The sequence below is a fragment of the Harpia harpyja genome, chromosome 14 (genome assembly GCF_026419915.1).
Source record: "Harpia harpyja isolate bHarHar1 chromosome 14, bHarHar1 primary haplotype, whole genome shotgun sequence".
Taxonomy (NCBI): Eukaryota; Metazoa; Chordata; class Aves; order Accipitriformes; family Accipitridae; genus Harpia; species Harpia harpyja.
The window spans coordinates 3,210,458-3,229,282 of record NC_068953.1 but is presented as its reverse complement, the minus strand read 5'-3'; the positions used below and the strand labels follow the sequence as shown (position 1 = coordinate 3,229,282).

The 18,825-nt window shown below is 55.8% G+C and overlaps 1 protein-coding gene across 1 annotated transcript; it reads right to left on the bottom strand.

The window, feature by feature from the left end:
• Positions 1-1,342: 1,342 nt before the first annotated feature.
• On the bottom strand, positions 1,343-18,443 carry FAM20A (FAM20A golgi associated secretory pathway pseudokinase). The gene is made up of 11 exons (XM_052808543.1): positions 18,069-18,443; positions 10,753-10,937; positions 10,280-10,330; positions 9,722-9,800; positions 8,408-8,500; positions 6,757-6,872; positions 6,143-6,323; positions 5,707-5,816; positions 5,276-5,357; positions 5,117-5,176; positions 1,343-2,019 (listed from the first exon to the last, which is right to left on the bottom strand). The coding sequence occupies exons 1-11, from the start codon at positions 18,383-18,385 to the stop codon at positions 1,755-1,757; spliced, it is 1,539 nt and encodes a 512-aa protein (XP_052664503.1). The 5' UTR covers positions 18,386-18,443; the 3' UTR covers positions 1,343-1,754.
• Positions 18,444-18,825: the final 382 nt, after the last annotated feature.

Sequence of the window (18,825 nt, the reverse complement as noted above, 5' to 3'; positions counted from 1 at the left end):
CTAACCTTTGTGGCTTCAGAATATTGGAGGAATCTTTGCTGAGTAGAAACACTCCAAACTTCCTCAAACGTACAAAAGAACAGGATAGGCACCTGTAGGGACATACTCAAATTACAACTACCGTCTCTCCTGTAGTTTTACAGTGTGGAGACAGGTAGTCAATTGTAGAATTGCTGTGGAGCTGAATTAAATGTCAGCACAGTCCCCCGTGAAAAACGATAGCTGTGGCCAAACAAGATTTGTTCTTTCCTTGCATGATCCAGGCGCTTGCTGCCAGCGTCACCGAGTTCCCTTTAGGTTGGGCAAAATTCCAGCCCGTGAGAAAGTGAGCCAGTGGTAGGTGCAGCAGCTTGCTGAGAACCTAACAACTGCTGCCTCAGTTTTTATGGTTTTAGCATTCTCCTCTGAAAAGTCTGCAGTGCTGTAGATGTGTTTTGTTTAACTTAAAGGTTAGTTTAGAATGAGCTTCTAGTAGATCGGTTGTGGTGGTTTTGGGTTTTTTTTGTTTTGTTTTCTTTAAGGATGATAAATTATCAACAAAGTTCTCAACTGCTTTCCCTAGGCTGCCAAAAGGCTCAGTGCAATTGTTCTTGAACAGTTAAAGGAAAAAGCTATTAAAGGGAGCTTCAGTAATCAAGTTATTCTTAAGCCTTGTCGTTGGGAGGCAAGGGGAAAACTGCAAATTGAAAGATCTACGATAAGTCTCTGCCCGTGCTTTTTCTGGTCTCCAGGTCCTATTGCATCTCCTCAAAATGCACAGAGATGGGGGGGCAGGATACCATTTCTATTTCCCAGGGAATTCTGACAACTTAAGTGATTTTAAACTATGAGAAGATGACCTGAGATAAATCCCCTCCACTTTGGCAAAATGTTTTCACCAGAAGTGGGTGGCTTCTTGAATTGTAAATAGTTGTATGCCTCTGAGCAGTTTGGGTTTTTGCTTTTTGGGTTTTTTTTTTTGTTCTTTGTTTTGTTTTGGTGTCCCGCCTGCCCCCCCCCCCCCCCCCTTGGGGTCAAAGGCAACACATATCTGCCTTTTTCCCATAACCCAAACTGGCTCTTCCACCCATGAGGCAGGTAAAAAAAGCAGAACTGGTTTTACTGCCCTGGGAAGCAGTGGGCTTTTGAATGACATGCACAGATCAGAGCGGTGTGGGTTGATCACCATTGAAGAGACCAGGAGGCAACGGGCAGGCTTGCTGGTGAGTGCTGTACAGACGCTCCTCAGTCTGACCACGCTGAATCGACATGTTACCTTGTCTCAGTGGCAGGTACTGCCCTTGTGAAGTAAGACTGCTCTTTTTCTCAAATACACAGTCTTGATTACAGAACAGAGCCTTAATAAGAGGAAAATGCTCTTGGCATCTCTTTATTCAAGCCTCATCCTTGGATCTAGTTAGTGTCTTTCACTAGCAAGACCGAGATCCTGTGCAGGTTGAGCAAACCAACGGCCATGTGTTCCCCCGCTCTCCCAAAGGCACGACCAACTACAGAACAGGAGATCACTGCTTTTCCACCAGAGAGCTGGTGTTCGGGGTGTAAGGGTCTGCTGCGGTCAGACCACAACTTACCAACACACTGACCAAGCCCAGAAGCTTTGGTTGCGTACCCAGCATGGAAGCCCAGTGTGATTCTTGAAGAGTTTCCCCTCTCAGTCTCCACAAGTGTTTGTAGATGGAAATTACCAGCTATTAAACCTTGCCGCTTGCCTTGCAGGGGTTTTCCCTACCTCTGAGCATAAGTTAAGGACTGTTTTAAGTGGTCAGCTTCACTCTGTCAGATGCAGGAGCCTCGGGCTGTGTGGTGTCGTTGGCCACCACCTTGGCTTCTCCGTAAGTGTCTATGCATTTTCTCACAGCTTTCAGGATGAGCTGTAACCGTCTGTCTAAAGCCAAGAGATGGGGTTCGGTGAGGATAGGTGCCAGGCGGTCCTGCAGGAGGGATTCCCTCATCACGTCGCTGAGCCGATATTCGGGCTCAGCCAAGAGCTGGAGTCGTAATAACGTTGTCCTCTTTATTCTGGAAAAAAAGAAATTGGACATCTTAATGCAAACTTCTTGCGGCATCCTAGCAAGAACCAGCTGTCTGAGGCCCTTGGTAGTAGGGGAAGGAGGGAGGGCAGAGATGGGTGAAGATACGTGACAGAACTTTGGAACAAAATCTTTCCCTTTCTGAAGGAAATGAAAATGTTTGCAGAAACCTCTGCTTCTTCCTTTGTTTTTCCAGACTGCAGAGTATTTGTACTGCAGATTTCTGTCATCAGAGAGAAAAACATGATAGAAGTTCTCAGTAATGAGTGGTTTTTCTCTGAGTCAGAGATGACCCAGCTCCCCAGATTACTGCAGGGTGGTGCCATGTTCCCAGGATGACATTTATAGGGTGGGGGCAGAGGGCGAGGTAAAATGAAGAGGCATGAATGAGAAAAAGAAATCTTCTGTCAAAACTCTGAGCAAAAAGAGGGAATATTCCCTGGAACTGATTTAACTGTGACTTTTCACCTTAAGAGGTACTGAGATTTAAATATTATTTCCCTTTGACAGAAAGTGGGATGAAGTCTTGGAACACTTCTAGGAACAAAACTAAGTATTCTGAAATCATTTGTTTAATCCTCAGCAAAAGTGTTTTGACTTTAGCATCTCTAATACTGAAATTAATCGGTGCTTTTAATTATTGCTCCTTAAATGTTGGAAACAAAGTAGTCCACGTTCCTGGAGCCATTCCTATTTAGCTGAGCCAGAATTTTCAGATGGAGAAAGGTGTAGTCAGAAACATTTTAACCAGCTCCAGAATTTGCCTTTGTATGCCTGTTATTTACCCAGGGCACCGACTGGCAACAGTGATCTGGCTCTCTGCAACTCTTAAGAGGACACATGCTGTTCAGATGCCAGCGGAAAGGCTTGTTGCTGCTGCTGTGCCTGGCTGAGCTGTTCCTGAATTGCACCAGGTTCTGGCAGCGTTCTGGAGCAGCCGAGCAAGGTGCACGGCTTCGGTCAGGCGACTTAAACTGTGGCTGTTGTCCTGGCTGCCCGCTGCCAGGCTTACATTAATATTCCTACCAAAAAAAAAAAAAAAAAAAAAAAAAATTGATCAAGCGCTAAGCCTGGCAACGAGGCTTTAAATCACTGCCGGAGCATGGCTGTGAGGTTCTGCTGCTGCTGCCAGAGAAAGCCTTGTACAGAGCAGATGCGAACTGCAGCAAACGAGAGCGTGTGCGCTCTCCTTCTAGGCAAGGGGTGACTCTGAGGAGCTGCTGCGGGTAAACACCAGCTGTGTTTGCTCTGGTCCGAACAGCGACAGGGCTCGGAGGTGGAGAACGGGGTGGTCTGACCCTGTGGGGAACGGTTTATTTAATGCTGTGACACTTACTTAAGAAATAACGTGGAACGTGGAAAGGAGCGCGAGGTGGAAATCCCGTCAGTGGCCCTGCTCCTCTCCCACGGGGCGGCTGTAACCCTGCTGTTGTACTGAATTGGCGAAGATTTGACCCAGAGCCTTCTAGGGACTTCACCAGCCAAGAAGATACATGTGCTGGGTTAACTGGGGGCTGTTTTCGGGCCTATCTGTGCCTTGTTGAGGGTTTTGGCCCTTTCAGAAAAAAGACCATCTTTCGCTGCATGGCTGTATCTGAGCCATTTACTGTACTCGGAGCAACGCTGGGAGAGGAGAGCAGCAGACTTCAGCGTGTGGGACAAGAACTAGTGGGGGAGCTGTGAAAGGTAGCTAAAAATACCAGACTTAAATCTGCTGGAAGCCAAACTTGGAGAAGAACTCAGCTGGGAATGAGATGAACGTGTTTAACAGGCAAGCGAGCAGCCTGTTGTTCAGCATCCCCGTGGTTTGAGTGGTCCTTCTCGTCTGGAGTGGCTGGAGGACTTTGTTCCTGCTAAGGTGTACATGGCTTGACTTCATGTAGGAACAACGAGGTGACTCGGTGAGCTGAGTCCAGCTAGTTGGTCAGGGCAGGCTGAAATCTGTGGTGTCTGTGCTTACTCAAATAAACCTTTTTTTTCTTCCTTTCCAAGGGTTTTTGGCTGCTCCCGCACTCCGAATGGATTGGCTGTTGTGGGAAATGAGGTTTTGTGTGTCTCGCTTGGGCAACATGAGTTGTTTTTACGCTGTTCTCGGCCCTAGTTGGCTAATTACAAGGTGTGACTTACAGGTCTTCTTACCACTGCCTTTTACAAGGAGAACTAAATTAGGAAGAGCTTGTGGGAGGTGGATCTGGAAGAACAGGAAGGATCTAACCTGTGGATATTACTGTATACAGGTCAAATTAAGAGGCAGACTTAATTTAAACTGCACAAAATAGGAGTTCAAAAGAAGGATTCACTGCGAGCCTGCAATTATAAATGAAAAGACTCGCTGGGTGCAAATAACAGTTCTTAAAATTAGATCCAGTAATACAAGTGTATGGGGAGAGAGTGCAGTTAACAGCCCAAGGCTGAGATGGAGCAGGTACAGCGAGGAAATAGGTTAGGCATCTCCTAAAGAGAAGCCACAGGGAAGAGCAGCTTTTTCTGTCTCTTAAATTTAACTTTCAGCTGATGATTTATGTGAATTAATAAAGGGGGAAGATAGGATTCAAATAGTAAAATTTATGAGCTTCTCCTTAATGCCATGGGAAGAAGAAACCTGATTAACTGTATCAAAGTTCTACCAGGCTTTTGGATAGAGATGTCTGAGCTTCATGTCAGACAAACGGGGCTGATAGCACCTCATGTCGGTGGGCTGGGAAATGCTAGTAGGCACTTCTGGAAGGGTTTGATCCAATGGACAGCGTCTCCTGGTCTGTCAGGGAAAGCTTTTACGCTTGCAAGTCCTTTTAGCTTCAACGGGAAGGTATCCAGGAAGGATAGTTGTATGACACCGTAGCGGGCTGCAGCGCAACACAGCTTAATACTCTTAATTGACGTAGAAGCTTAATCCCTGTTTCAGGGACAACTTGTGATTCCCATGCTCCAGTGTCTGGCCTGCCCCCTTGGCTGGGATTAGCGGGGGGTTTTCCCTGCTCTGCTGGATGGAGCCAAGCCCGGGTGACTTCCAGCAGTAAGCGCTGCCAGTCCCTTATGGTGGGAACACCAGCGTGTCTGGGAAGGAAGATGAAGCTGGCACTTACATGCAACACTGGGAGAGCGGGGCCAGGATGGAGGTTTCGTCATGGGAATGACGCCCGAACCTGGAGGGGGGGTAAGCAGAGAGCGCAGAGCTTTAGTGCTTTTAGAGCTTTAGCCCACCACCTTCCCCCCCCCTCGCCGATGTCTTCCCACAGCCTCACCCTCTGGCGTTGTCCAGATGTAAGAGGAAGCCGTCGTCCCCAAACTTGGTGAACATTTCATAGTGGTGACGGTCCATGTTCCCTGTTAAAGGGCAGACAGAGGAAAAGAGTTTCCCTTGCATGTGACCAAGTAATTTTCTAAACTATCCTACGTTTTCTTTCAGATCTGCATGATATACTTGTCATCTTACTGGAAGTGCCTAAGATGCTCAGAGCTGCCGCTTTCGTCTTGCCGGGGTGGGCTGGGGGCTCCCCCTCACCTGCACATCAGGAGGGGTTGTGCTGGCTGGCTGTGGGGAGACAGCAGTTTCCCAAAACTGTCTCTGGAGCAGAAGGGATGGTTCTGAGAAACACCGTGGCATGGGAGGGCAGACAGACTGATGCTGAAGGCCGCACGGAAGGAAGGAATTTTATTTCCCCCTTCATCGTACCTATTAGGAAGTCAAATATGGCCATGTCGACGATGTTAAGCAGCCGGTTGCCGTTGCTGTAGGGGTAGATCTCCCTCACTGTGTTGCAGTAGAGCGGATTCACTTCCCACCTGCAGGAGATGGAGGAGAAGGGGGAGATGCACTCAGTGGTTGCTGCTGCTGTGTCCCACCAGCACCCCAAAGCCGGTCTCCTGTGCAGAGATGGAGAGCAGGAGGACTTAAATCTCCCTCCCTGTGCACGCAGGAGACTAGAGGTCAAACCCAGTCGATGCCCAGGCATTAAGAGTTATTAGACTAATTACGGGCAATCTCTGAACCTTGGCCTTCCTCTGCCTGGCCATAGAATTTCTGTACGTGTGTCTGTACCCCGCTCATCCTCCTTCCCGCATGCTCCCTGCAACGCAGATATGGGAAGCAGCATCATTTACCCACTTACTCCTCTTTTCCATCAAACGAGTAGGAGCGGATCCATGGGTTTGGGATGGAGAGTCGTGGTGCCAGGTTGAGGGACGGCAGGAAGGCGGAGAGGGACCCTTCCAGGAGGTGAGGGTTCCCACACACTGCGTACTCAGTCTTGCACATGTACGGGCACTTGGCAAAGAAGCAGACGTTGCTGGCTGGGAGGAGAAGAGAGAGGAGAAAGGGTAAAGGAGCTATGATCTGCGGGAGACGGCAAGGGAGCCTGGACCGACCTCTTCTCCATCGCGTGACGGTGACTGCATATGGTGTGGCATATGTCACCACATCATGGATGTGAAACTGCCAAATTGTGGACTATACCTGGATTTTGGCTGATGGACAGATTTGGGCCTACGCTAGGGGAAAGGTTGGGCAAAATTGGGCAGGCGAGTAGATCTGGCAGATGATTCCAGCTGGAGGCTGAGGGCCACCTCTACTGTAACCATGTCTTTGTGCACGTTTCACCCAAGAATTTCATTTCTGCTCAACAGCACAAGTCCTGCCGGCCCCTTTTGCATCCAGACCCTGCTCTTCCACCCACGTGGACCAACACGTCTAATCCAAGCTTGTGGCAGCCAAGTGCTTGCCTACCTGGCGAGACAAAAAAGACGCTCTGCAGGATCTCGTTCTTGGTGACTTCCAGGATCTCTTTGGTGACGTTGATCAACCTCCCAACTGTGGGTGGCACCCTCCGGAAATCCAGGATCCTGCACGGAAGGGACAGCTGCTCAGAGCCCACGGTGCAAAGGGACGTTACTGCACAGGATGGCAAGGTGGGACAGCAGATCCTGCTCTCGTCCCTTCCCTTGGTAAACCAGGAGCCTTCTGATGACTGCACCCCCGTGCATTTTTTTCCTCCCAGCTTCTTTCTAGCAAATAGCCAGGATCATTTTACCCTCTGGACCAAAACATGGCTGAGTTCGGTTTTTGGTATTTTAATAGCTGCTGCCTGGAACACTCTGGATGTTCTCCAGGATTCCTGTCTTTTTCCCTAGCCGGTTTCTCCCATCCCCTCGCGCACAAGCTGGCTCTTTCAGGAGCCAGAACAGCCCTTCGGGGCCTTCTATGATGTTGGGTTTGACGCGGAGAAAAGATGTGTTGAACCTGGTACAACACGGCTGAGACAGCGGGAGGTGAAAAGGCATCACCCCACTCAGAGGCTCTCATGCCCAGCTGACTCATCTCAAATATTCTTAAAAAAAATCAGGGCCTGGGGCAGAAAGGCATTCATGTCAGTGAGTGCAAAGCCGCTGTTGATTGCTGAGTTAGTAACACGGGGTGAACCGGCTAATGCTATGCTTTTCTCCTTGCTAATGCCTTCTGCTTCTGAGAATTGGGCACAAAACAGGATTTAGCCTGTTACTTATTGAGCAAGGTTTAAAGAAAAAAAAAATAATCATTTGCTTTCATCTAGCATCTTTCAGCTCTAAAAACCACAAAGCACTTCAGAAAAGCAGTATGGCCTCATTTTTCTGGCGGTGGAGCTAAGATGCAGGCGGATGGTGGCTGAGTCAAGCAGAGTCACCGCAGTGATGTAGGGCCAGAGCTGGAAAGGGAATTCAGCTCTCTTCATTCCCTCGCTCAGAGTTTGAGCTCCAGGACTTAGTCTAGTCCTGCTTATCATATAAGTTGGGTGTGGGACCTGGAGACCCCCATCAGGGATCACTTCTCCTTGATGTTCAATACTCATCCCATCAAGGGGAAGAAGGCTGCTGCCCTCCTCTTCTAATAAGAGTATTTTTGATTTTATTAAATACAAAGCTTGCTGGGAAGAGGTGCCAGGTTAATTGCTCATTAGCTGAGGGCTTGAAACTGCATCGCTGCGGTTTATCTCAATCTAATAAAACACGCCTTGGTTGCTGATTGAGCTTGGGACTCCCTCGCTGGGAGGGGATCCAGACTGCGGCCAGAGCTCATCTTTGCACGGCGGGGACCACGTGCGTGTGGCCGTGTGACGGCCAGGCAAATACCTGACCCGTTCGCAACCTGGACTTCATCTGCCAGCCTGTTCTCGTGCAGCGACCAAGGCAAAGCTGACTCCTCGGCTTCAGATGAGAGCCAGAGCCACCCCATCCCCAGAAAACGCATCGGCTCTCCCAAAAGGGTGCTGCAAAGCGATCGCTTCTCTAAGGCTGAGCAGGTCTGTAGGGCTCGGCACGGCTTTTCTCGTGCCAAAGCTCCCCGTGGGCAGAGGACCGGGTGCTGGCAGCTGGAGCGGGCAGACGCCGTGGCAAGCTCCTACCTGTCCAGGTGGAAGGCGGCGATCTCCGCGTTGTGCCGCTGGAAGTCAACAAAGTAGAAAAAGTCCTCGGGAGTCTCTTCCTCGCGTTTCTGCCTGGGAGAGAGCAAAGGGGTTAACCTAACCATGCACAGCAGTGCAGGCAGGCACCGGTGCGGGCAGCTGGCAGGCAGCCTGGACACAAAGTGGTGGCACAAGCACGGTGTGCTTGGGGACAGCCGTCGATGGCCAGGGCCACCGGGCACAACTGCAGTGCTTGCTGCCCAGCCCAGGACCCAAAGTTCCCGGTGCTGAGCCGGGACCGTCGCCGGCTGTGCCAGGGAGCGGCGCTTGTGCCCCATCGCGGTGCCGGGTGGGCGAGGGAGGCAGAAGGGCTGACTGTGGGCTTTAAAACCATTTGTGCCAGAGTTTAGACCCGCTTACTTAGGGCAGCATTTCAGGTGGGTACAACGTCAGGAGATGCTAGAGGCCATGCTGCACTTCTCACATCCCCGTGGGAGGCAGAGAAGAACTCAGGTTTGATGCTGTCATATCCCTGAGATGGGAACAGCAGCTCATTTAATTTCATTTTCGGGCTGTCACGCAGTGCTCCAATATGTGTAGCTTGTGAATTTGCATGCTCAGCCTCCCAAGCAGCTATATATCGCAGGAAAGCCCACAGGCAATGCTGAGCCCTCCTGGCTCAGCTGAATGCACGGATGCTTTCCCCGGACACCGGGCAGAGGTAGATGGAAACCAACAGGAGAGGAGCTGGCTGCTTTCTGGATGAGCAAACCATCGCAGTCGGCGTGCTGCCAGCTGCTGTGCCTGTGTACGGAAAGTAAAGTGAGGGGGAATAAATGTGAAGAGTCCCAAGGGGCTACAAATAAGTGCAGAAGCAATTTAAAACTCCTGTTTGAGGTGACCGGGACTGATGGCTATTTCTTGGAAATACTCTGGGGAATCCAAGGAGAAACAAGGTAAAGCACAAAGTCAGCTGGGGAAGAAGAAGAAATGGGCAGTCCCTAACAGCAAAGCTCTCAGGAGAACAAGTGTCCCAAGGTCCTTCGCCGTCTGGTAGCTATGAACCGAGAAATTTCCAATGTCAATAAGCAGTGTGGGAACACTGGTGTTTATCCGTGCGTGTCTGGGATGGTGCGAACGGCCAATAATAATTAAACCTTTTCAGCTGTCAAGGTAGCTGAGCGCAGGAGAGGAAAGACGCGGCTGTGGTGTGCCTGTTCTTGCCAAGGATGCTCGCAACCCTCGCTCGGGGCTCCTCGGTTCATGAATACGCCGGGGGGGGCTTGGGGAGGAGGGTCTGCCGCTGTGCCTTACCTCATGGGCTTGAACATGGCTTTCCCAAAATCCTGGAACCTGAGGACCAGCTTCAGGTGCACGCCGCTGGGCTTCACGACTTGGGGAGGAAACGGGACGTTAGCCGCCTGGAAAGCCTCGCCGGCGCGCGGTGAAGCACCGGTTATGCGCTCCGGCGTGATTCAGCTTCCCACCCCGGTGAGCGCATCCCACGGCTCCTTCCAGCTGCGACCCTCTGCTTTGGTGCTTCTCCCCTCTGCTTCTGCCATTATTTTTCCTCTCTCCTTCTCCCCGGTGCCATAGAGGAGATTTTCCTCCAGCACTTCTCCCAACAGCCATTTGTTATGTCCTCTGCGGGACTTTTTCCTCCCCCCAGTAGAAACCAGTGGCGTACTGGTGTCCTGGCACCCACATCCCAGCCTCTGCTGGGGTGGCGGGGTTTAATTGGAGGGAGATGGGCCTGGCATTGCCTGGCTTTACATTTCCCTTGCTGAATTTAGGGTGGAGGAGTTGGGGATTGGGGTCAACTGAAGCGACGGCGGGCAAGGGGAGAGCAGGGACCCGAAGCGTCGCACTCACTCTGGCTGCAGTCGCAGGCTCCCAGCAGCGCTTTCTCGTCCTGGCTGTAGTCTGCAAGGGCAGGAGGAGCGGTGAGACCCCACCGGGCTCAAGGTTTTGCTTCTGACCCCCGCTCCCAGCACTGGGCATGCAGGGGAGCGCTGCCGTCGGTGCACAGCGAAGGGTGCAGTCCCCTCGGAGCGAGGAGCCGAGGCAGTCTGTTGGGATTAAACTGCCACGCAATGGATCCCCGGCACGGCTGGCACCAAAAAATGCTGGATCGAGGGCTACAGCCAAGTCCTTCCTCCCATCTCAAGGTAAGGGCATGGCAACTACACAGCACAAAACCTGCCGGGAAGCCGGCAAAGGGCTCGGGGCTTCCTCCAGCGAGTGACAGCCCCTGCCTTGTGTGCAAATGTGAACTGGGGGGACTGGAGCCCCCCAACCCCATGAAGCTCCCAATGGCCCCATCCCCGTGGCAGGAGGGTGCTTACCGGCACTGATAGTGGTGAAGTCTTGCATGTCCCGGAGGAGTCTGTTGACGGTGGGACTGGAGCGCGGGTAGAGCCCATCCCGGCTGATGCCCAGGTGGAACTGGAGCCAACTGGCCTCCGGCCGGAGCGGCAGCGGTGCTGCCGGGGAGGTTAGGTTGAGCTCTTCCCTGTAAAGCTTGTGTCTCCTGGAAGAGAGTGGTTACGGGGTGATGAGGATGAGCCACGGGATGGAAACCCTTACTGCTCCGAGCTCAGAGGCTGTTGGGGAGTGGGGAGGGTGCTGGGGAGCAGAGCTGGGGGGCATGGGGTGGATGAGGACTCCGGGTGCTACCCGAGGGGAAACTGAGGCAGGGAGCGATGGCTGAGATGGTCAAAGATCTCACAAATTGTGCCGCCTTCTTGCCTCTACAAAGCCCTGGGAAAGCAGCCTCAGGCGGGAACACAAGGGACTCTCTTGTCTTCTCCTCGCCTCACCAGGACCAGGAGGGGTGTGAGGGCACGGCTGGAGCTAAACCACATCTCTAGCAACGCAAGAGCTGGCCTATGTGATGGATGAAGTGCTTCCTGGAGGGACTGCAAGCTTCAGGCCAGACTTGAGGAGGGGACGTGGTGTGACAGCAGATAACTTGGGTCTTGATGCTCCGGAGAGCCCAGGAGATCAACGGGGTCTTGTCCAAGCGAGCCTCCGCAGAGGACTGTCTTTATGGTCGTTACACCTCTGACAGAGTTTTTTCCTGAAGCTGGAGGTCCCAGGCAGGGAAAAAAAAAAAACAACCCACAAATTACCTCTATGACCAGATTCACAGCCCTCAGTCTGGTGAGCAGAGATGTGATGAGGCCATCCGGCAGTGTCCTGTCCATCTTTTCTTAAGATCAAGGTTGAACCCAGCCCTTTCTTGGCAGGTGGAGCCAAAGATCAATAATAACCCAAAACCATCTCCCCACTTGATCAGCATTTTCCTCGACCTTGAGACCTCCATGGCTGGGACCCACGCTTTGCTAAACTGCAATCGAAAGGTCACTTATTCCACTCGGTGGAGGACAGAGCGTTAGTTTCTCATTAACGCCAGCCGAGCCATGTACGGAGTAGCCGGTCCTGATAAAGGGAAAACGAAGTTCAGTTTGCACTGAAAGTGCCAAGGCACATCCGTGAAAGAAAACAGGAGCTGGGGGCTGATAATGAGTGGGGCATTAACGAAGGCTGGGATGGAGCGGCTGGAGAGAGGGAGGTGCCACGTGCCTCACCAGACCCAGTCCAGACCCTTAGCAAAACATGCTCTGGGAAACACAAAAGATGAAAGGAGACTTTTCCCTGCCTGCCTTTAGTTTTTCCTGATTTTTTCCGAATTTTTAAATTTTTTTCCCAACGCAAACAAAACCGAAAGCAGGGAGGAGAGCGTGGTGGGAGAGCGGAGCGTGTGCGGGCATCCGCGGGCTCGGCAGGGGATGGCGGCGTGGCTCTGCCGGGGTTTGCCACGCTGCGTGGCTTGCAGCGGTGGCTGCAGCAAGCGGGTGCTGACCATGCACCGAGGCGTTTATGGGCCAAGGAGCTGGCGCTGGTGGCTGGAAAGGGCTCACGGGTGTTGCTGGTTTTTTTGCTTCCCTGCTCAGACCAGCAGGAAAGCGTTGGGTTTCGGTTGGGTTTTTTTTCCATCATCCTTCTCCATCCAAGCAGGTTAAACAGTGTGGTTAGTCCAGTCTAACCGTGAGCAAGGGATGAACCCTCCTGGCAGCGAGGGACACATTTCAGTAATGTCCTGGGAGAAATCTAGGAAACGGAGAGATGTGACATATCTGCGGATCAGAGCAGCCCGTCCCCTCTCCCAGTTTGTTTGCCTTTTCGTTGGATCGGGTCAGCTACAGTGCAAAGTCCACAAGTGCGTGGTCAGAAAGAAGGGTGTCGGAGCATTTCTCTCTTGGTCTGGCTCTTTGCTCAGGCTACCTGCAAAGGAGGCAGAAGCTCCCCCGAGTCAGGAGAAGGCAGACATGGGAGCATGCTAAGACTTGTCGGTAGATTTGGCTGGCAGGCCGTGCACGAGGACGTGGCCCCGGGATGCTGTCGGCTCCGGCGGACGTGCCTCGACCTTCCAGCGTGCTGCCATGCACCAGGTCTTGCGTGGGCAAGTCACAACCTTAACCCCCTTGCCGCGGCCGGGGACAAGAAAGACCCCAGTATAATTTAGAAGAATGACTCAGGATTTTTCCCTGGGGAAGCTGCCCAAATATTTTACCGTATTTGCTCTCCTGCCTCCCATACACACAGGCTGTTCCCCCCCCGGGGTGGCAGTGAGCAATAGATTACCGATGGGGAAAAAAATGCAGCGGTTATGCAAGGGGAGGCAGTTCCCGGCTGGTGGCTGCTTCCCAGCCCAGCGCCCGCATGGTCCCTGCCCCGGGGTGAGCTGCTGCAGAGCCAGCGAGCCCCTTTCCAGCCTTTAAACCCAAAATACAGCTCCCTCTGCCTCCCCGTCTCCTTCAGAATTCCTGAAATATTTCCGTGTAAGAGCAGATCCCTGCAAAAGACATAATGATATAAAAACCGGGTTCATTTCTACCTTGCTATAAATAGCCCCGGGGTTGCCCTAGCTCTCTGCTCAGCCAGCTCGCTACTGGGCTGCAAGGGGCACGGCGTGGGGTGATGCTGGGCGCAGGCCACCGGTGTTCACTCGCCCCGTGTCTCCCCCGGCACTGAGCCAGTTACAGAGTTCGGTGTCTTAAAGCTGCTTCTTCAATGATAAAAATAAGCTTCAGAGTTTTTAAGGGTGGGTTTTTTTTTTTTTTGGTTTTGAAGAGGTGTGGATGGTTTTTTTGCTGTTTCCTTCCTGCATCCCCATCAGTCTCTCCAGCTCCTTCCTGCATCCCCATCACTCTATCCAGCTGGTTCTGCATCCCGCAATCAAACTCCTGGGCCTAATTGAAGTGCCGGGGAGAAGCACGGTGATGGGCAGCGGGCAGCACGCAGCGAGCGGCGTGGAGGTGGGACGGAGGCTGCTGTGCTCCCCTGGTCGCGGGTATCCGAAACGGGCCGTATCCTGGGGTTGTTCCATGAGCTGGCAGGGAGTCCCGGTCCAGCTGATGTCCATCTAGCTGCAGAAATGAAGCTGTGCTGTAGCTCCAGGGTTAAGCGATAGCTCGTTCCACTCAAGAGGAGCATCCTGCCACTCTGGAAGCTGCTTTGCCACCAGTCAGACCTACGCGTGATGCAGACACGTGCCGTCACCCAGTCGAGGAGAGGATGGCCATGGACACTCAGCTCTGACCCTCTTCTGCCCGGTAGTGGACGTGGTCACAGCTCGGTGAGAGCTGGTGTGGACCTTGCTCCCACAGCATCATCTTCAGTCCTCACCAACGGCAGCAGCTTCACTAAACCTATGGATTGGGAGAGAAAACCATGGGTTCCTGGGTCCCACAGAGGACGCTGCCCTTCGCTCTCGGCAATTATAGGGACTGCTCTTTCACCGACCACATCGGAGCGGACGTGGGCTCTGCAGTGCTTCTGGTGAGGCAGAAATTCCTCCATGTGCGCAGCAAATTAACGGTCTTACAAAATGCATCAGTCCCGGCAAGTGCCGTCTTCTTATATATTCAATTTGCAGCGCCAACGGCAGGGGAGGTTGTGTGTCACCTCGGCCTGTGCATGCTCTCTGAAGGCTTTACCTGCTTTTGAGCATCATATATTTTATTTCAAAGTGACTGAGGAATAATCAACTCTGCCTCCCTTCTCCTTCCTGGAGGTGCAAAGCAAAGTCAACCAAGGGCAAATGGCATCACAGCTTTCCTCCTGGCCACATCATAACCAAACCTCAGAACAAAAGGCAACGTGCAACCACGGCTTCGTTGCAAATAGCACCTTTAAACAAAGCAGTAAATAAAGTCGGGGAATGCAGACTTCTTGCCAAATAGCCGGGGCCGTCCTGCAGGTGAGGCTGGCACGGTCGTAATGCCAGCGCTGCTGCAAGTGCTTGGCACTGGGTGCTCAGGGCTTCTGGTGATGCTTAAGGAGCCATCGGGTACGTGCCGTGAGCTGCTTCGGTTCAAATTCCCCATCCTCAGCGGGCTTTCGCTTGGGAAACATCCATCTTGCTACCCAAATCCTGATGTCTTCAGGAGGTGTTGCTCAGCGCCGAGAAGATGCAGCTGAAGGTGGTCCGTGGCACAGCCTGGCCGTGGCCCATGTCCTGAGGATACCCAAACCCACCGCCCATGGACTTCAAGCGATGTGAAGAAGGATTCGACCTGCTCCAGACTGACTCGGGCAAGGGGCGAGCTTCGGAGGGGTGACCCCCGGCCAAGCACACGGGGCGGCTCCAGGTCTGGGCGCTGCTCAGGCCACAGAGGTCAGTTTTCGGTTCCTTCCATTATCTCTTCCCATCATTTTCTCCTACGAATCGCGCCTGAAACCGGGACTGGGTGAGTCCCGCAGAAATAAGAGGAATACGCATCCAACTGGAGAAAGCGGGAGCTTGGAAATCCTGCCCGTGCCGCTCAGCAAACAGCACCCGGGTGACGGGAGGAGCAGCGGCCAGCTTTGATACTGGAAACCAAACCTGGGCAGCGAGGAGGTGCCAGGGCAGGGACCTCTGAGGTGGTCCCCAGGAGACGCTGCCATCCCCCTGCGGGTGGGCACTGTCCCAGTCCCATAGAAGGGGGCAGCGAGGCGACGCCGTGAGCTCAGCGCGTTGGGAACCTCCGCGCAGAAGCATCACGGTGACCTGCTCTGGCGCTGCGTCACCGTGGCCGTCCCTGTTAGGTCCCAGTTTGTGGGCAAGAGAAGAAACTGGGGTGCAGGGAGGAGTGGGGATGCTGGGGAACGCCGCTGTTTCCAGCTTGGATGCAACCCTCCTGGAAGAAGGGTTAGATCGGGGGTTCAGGGGCCCTGGGGTATGAAGCCTCGGCAGTTGGGTCATGTGCAGGCGGTGGATGCTCAGAGCTGGTGCTGAGGGTCACCGTCCCCTCCGGGGCAGGGACCACGGGGGGTTAGTGACAGTCCCACCCCAGGAGCAGGAGACGGGGGAGTTTTCCTGCAACCGTTGCTGGGGCTGGGAGAGGCAGCGAGAAGAGGGCTCTGAGCTGGGAATCCCTTGCTCTCCAAAAAGTAAAAGCCTCTGCACCTTTTCTTGCGGAGAAGTCGGCACTGGGAACAGGAGAGGGGCTGATCGGGGAGCCAGCACCCCGACACCGCTGTCGTGGATCAGAGGAGACCCATGCATTCGCGTGGAGGCAGACACCGAGACGTGCGGGGCTCTGGTCTGGGGGACTGCGGCTGCTGGAGCCTGGGGGCTCCGGTCGTCCCCCAGCCTAAGGGCTGGTGGCTGCAGAGAACCAGCTTTGGGGTTCAGCACCGGCGGGGGGGGCTGACTCCCCTTCTGCCCCAAGCCGAAAAAGCGACATGGAACAAAGGAGGCGTTTACCCCGGGAGGACCCGGCTCGCAGGGTCTCACCCCGTGCCCTTCCCTGGGTGGGAGCGGGAGGCACCCCAGAGAGCCCCCTCCCAGCAAAACCCCCTCTACTCAGCCCTGCCTGGCCATGGGGTGCTGGTTGTTGGGGAGGGGGGTGATGGGGAGGATGGGGGGGGGCAGAGAGCCAGGAAGCGGGGCACAAGCTGGGCTGGAGATGCTGGGGGGGGTACCCAGGGGGTGCATGTCCAGGCAGGGGGTGCTTAAGCAGGGGTGCCCGGGAGCGCTGCCCAGAAAGGGGGTGTCTGTGGGGTACCTGTGCAGGGGGTACCCAGGAGGGGTACCCAGAGAGGGGGTGCCGGGGGGGGGTGCTCATGCAGGGAGTGCCCAGGAGATGCCTGTGCAGGGGGTGCCTGGAGAGGGGGTGCCAGGAGAGGGGGTGCCCGGTGGGTACCTGCGCTTGGGGTGCTCATGCAGGGGGTGCCTGTGCAGGGGGTGCCCAGGAGATGCCCATGCAGGGGGTGTCTGGGGAGGGGGCACCCAGAAGATGCCTGGGAAGGGGGTGCCCATGAGTTGCCCGTGCAGGGGGTCCCCAGGAGTTGCCTGGGAAGGGGTTGTTTGGGAAGGGGGTGCCCAGGAGATGCCTGTGCAGAGGGTGCCGTGGGGGGGTACCTGCGCTTGGCATGCCGATGCAGGGGGTGCCCAGGAGATGCCAATGCAGGGGGTGCCCGGGAAGGGGGTGCCTGGGGAGGGGGTGTCTGGGAAGGGGGTGCCCAGGAGATGTCCATGCAGGGGGTGCCTGGGGGTACCTGTGCTTGGCATGCCCGTGCAGGGGGTGCCCGTGCAGGGGGTGCCCAGGAGATGCCCGTGCAGAGGGTGCCGTGGGGGGGGTACCTGCGCTTGGCATGCCTGTGCCAGGGGTGCCCGGGAGGGGGTGCCCAGGAGATGCCCGTGCAGGGGGTGTCTGGGAACTGGGTGCCCAGGAGATGCTCGGGAAGGGGGTGCCCGGGAAGGGGGTGCCCAGTACTTGCCTGGGAAGGGGGTGTTTGGGAAGGGGGTGCCCAGGAGATGCCCGTGCAGAGGGTGCCCAGGAGATGCTCGGGAAGGGGGTGCCTGAGGAAGGGGTGCCCGGGGGGTACCTGCACATGGCATGCCCGTGCAGGGGGTGCCCGGGAGGGGGTGCCCAGGAGATGCCCGTGCAGGGGGTGCCCAGGAGATGCCCGTGCAGGGGGTGTCTGGGAACTGGGTGCCCAGGAGTTGCCTGGGAAGGGGGTGTTTGGGAAAGGGGTGCCCAGGAGATGCCCATGTAGGGGGTGTCTGGGAACTGGGTGCCCAGGAGATGCTCGGGAAGGGGGTGTTTGGGAAAGGGGTGCCCAGGAGTTGCCTGGGAAGGCGGTGTTTGGGAAGGGGGTGCCCAGGAGTTGCCCATGCAGGGGGTGTCTGGGAACTGGGTGCCCAGGAGATGCTTGGAAAGGGGGTGCCCAGGAATTGCCTTGGAAGGGGGTGTTTGGGAAGGGGGTGCCCAGGAGATGCCCGTGCAGGGGGTGTCTGGGAACTGGGTGCCCAGGAGATGCTCGGGAAGGGGGTGTTTGGGAAGGGGGTGCCCAGGAGTTGCCCATGCAGGGTGTCTGGGAACTGGGTGCCCAGGAGTTGCCTGGGAAGGGTGTCTTTGGGAAGGGGGTGTTTGGGAAGGGGGTGCCCAGGAGATGCCCGTGCAGGGGGTGCCCAGGAGACGCTCGGGAAGGGGGTGCCCGAGGAGGGGGTGCCCGGGGGGTACCTGCACTTGGCACGCCCGTGCAGGGGCTGCCCGTTGCAGGGGGGGGGGTGCCCGTGTCGGGGGCTCCCGGAGGATTTGCCCGGGATTTGGGGAGGGGGGGGGGGGGGGGGGGGTGGGTTGTTTGCCGTCTCGTCGGGACGCACCTGTTCCAGCGAGCCGCCTTCCGCCGGTAGTAGCGCAGGGCTTCGCGGGCGCCCAGCAGCGGCTCGGCGGGGCCCGGCGGGACGGCGGCTCGGTACAAGGGGTGGGCGAACAGGCGCCGCAGGGCGGAGGCGGTGCGGGAGCGGGGCGGCGGCGGCGGGGAGACGGCAGCGGGGCGGCGGCGGCGGCAGGGACAAGCCGGGTTCCCCGGCGCCAGCTCCCGCCGAGCCCGCGGCCAGAGGTGGAAGTAGAGATCGGCGGCCAGCAAGGCTCCGAGCAACAGCAAAACGGCCGGCCGATCCCGGCGCGGTCCCGGCATGACCGGCGTGGGGAAGCGGGTGTCCGTGGGGAGGGACAGCTCCGGCCGTGGGGAGTCTCCGTCGGTCGTCGGTCGTCGCCGGCTCCCGGGGCAGGGCGCACGGGGGAGCTCGAGTGGCGGAGCCGGGGGGGGGGGGGGGGGGGATGCGGGCACCTCGGGGCGGGGAGCGGGCAGGGCGATCGGGGCCCGGGGCGGGGGATCGGTCGGGGAGGGGGGAGTGGGGGTGGAGGAACGGGGTAAAAGGGAGCGGGGGTCCCCGGAGAGGGCTCCGGGTCTGGGTCCGGCGTGGGGCGGAGGATGCCCCCCGCGCCGCGGGGGGGGGGGGGTGCGGGGATCCGGGCGAGTCGCTGGATCCGTATGGGGATGCGGTGCCCAAACACGTCTGGGTGTCCGCGGGCAGAGCTCTGGTGGGTTCCAGCCCCGGAGCTGGGCTTACGGCC

What these genes read in the sequence shown, in the direction of transcription:
- FAM20A (XM_052808543.1), bottom strand. Translation starts at nt 18,385, where the DNA reads ATGCCGGGACCGCGCCGGGATCGGCCGGCCGTTTTGCTGTTGCTCGGA. An exon ending in CTTCACCACTATCAGTGCCG is followed by an intron (nt 10,331 to 10,752) that starts GTAAGCACCCTC and finishes CTGCCCTTGCAG; the next exon opens with ACTACAGCCAGGACGAGAAA. An exon ending in CATCTGGACAACGCCAGAGG is followed by an intron (nt 5,177 to 5,275) that starts GTGAGGCTGTGG and finishes CCCCCCCTCCAG; the next exon opens with GTTCGGGCGTCATTCCCATG.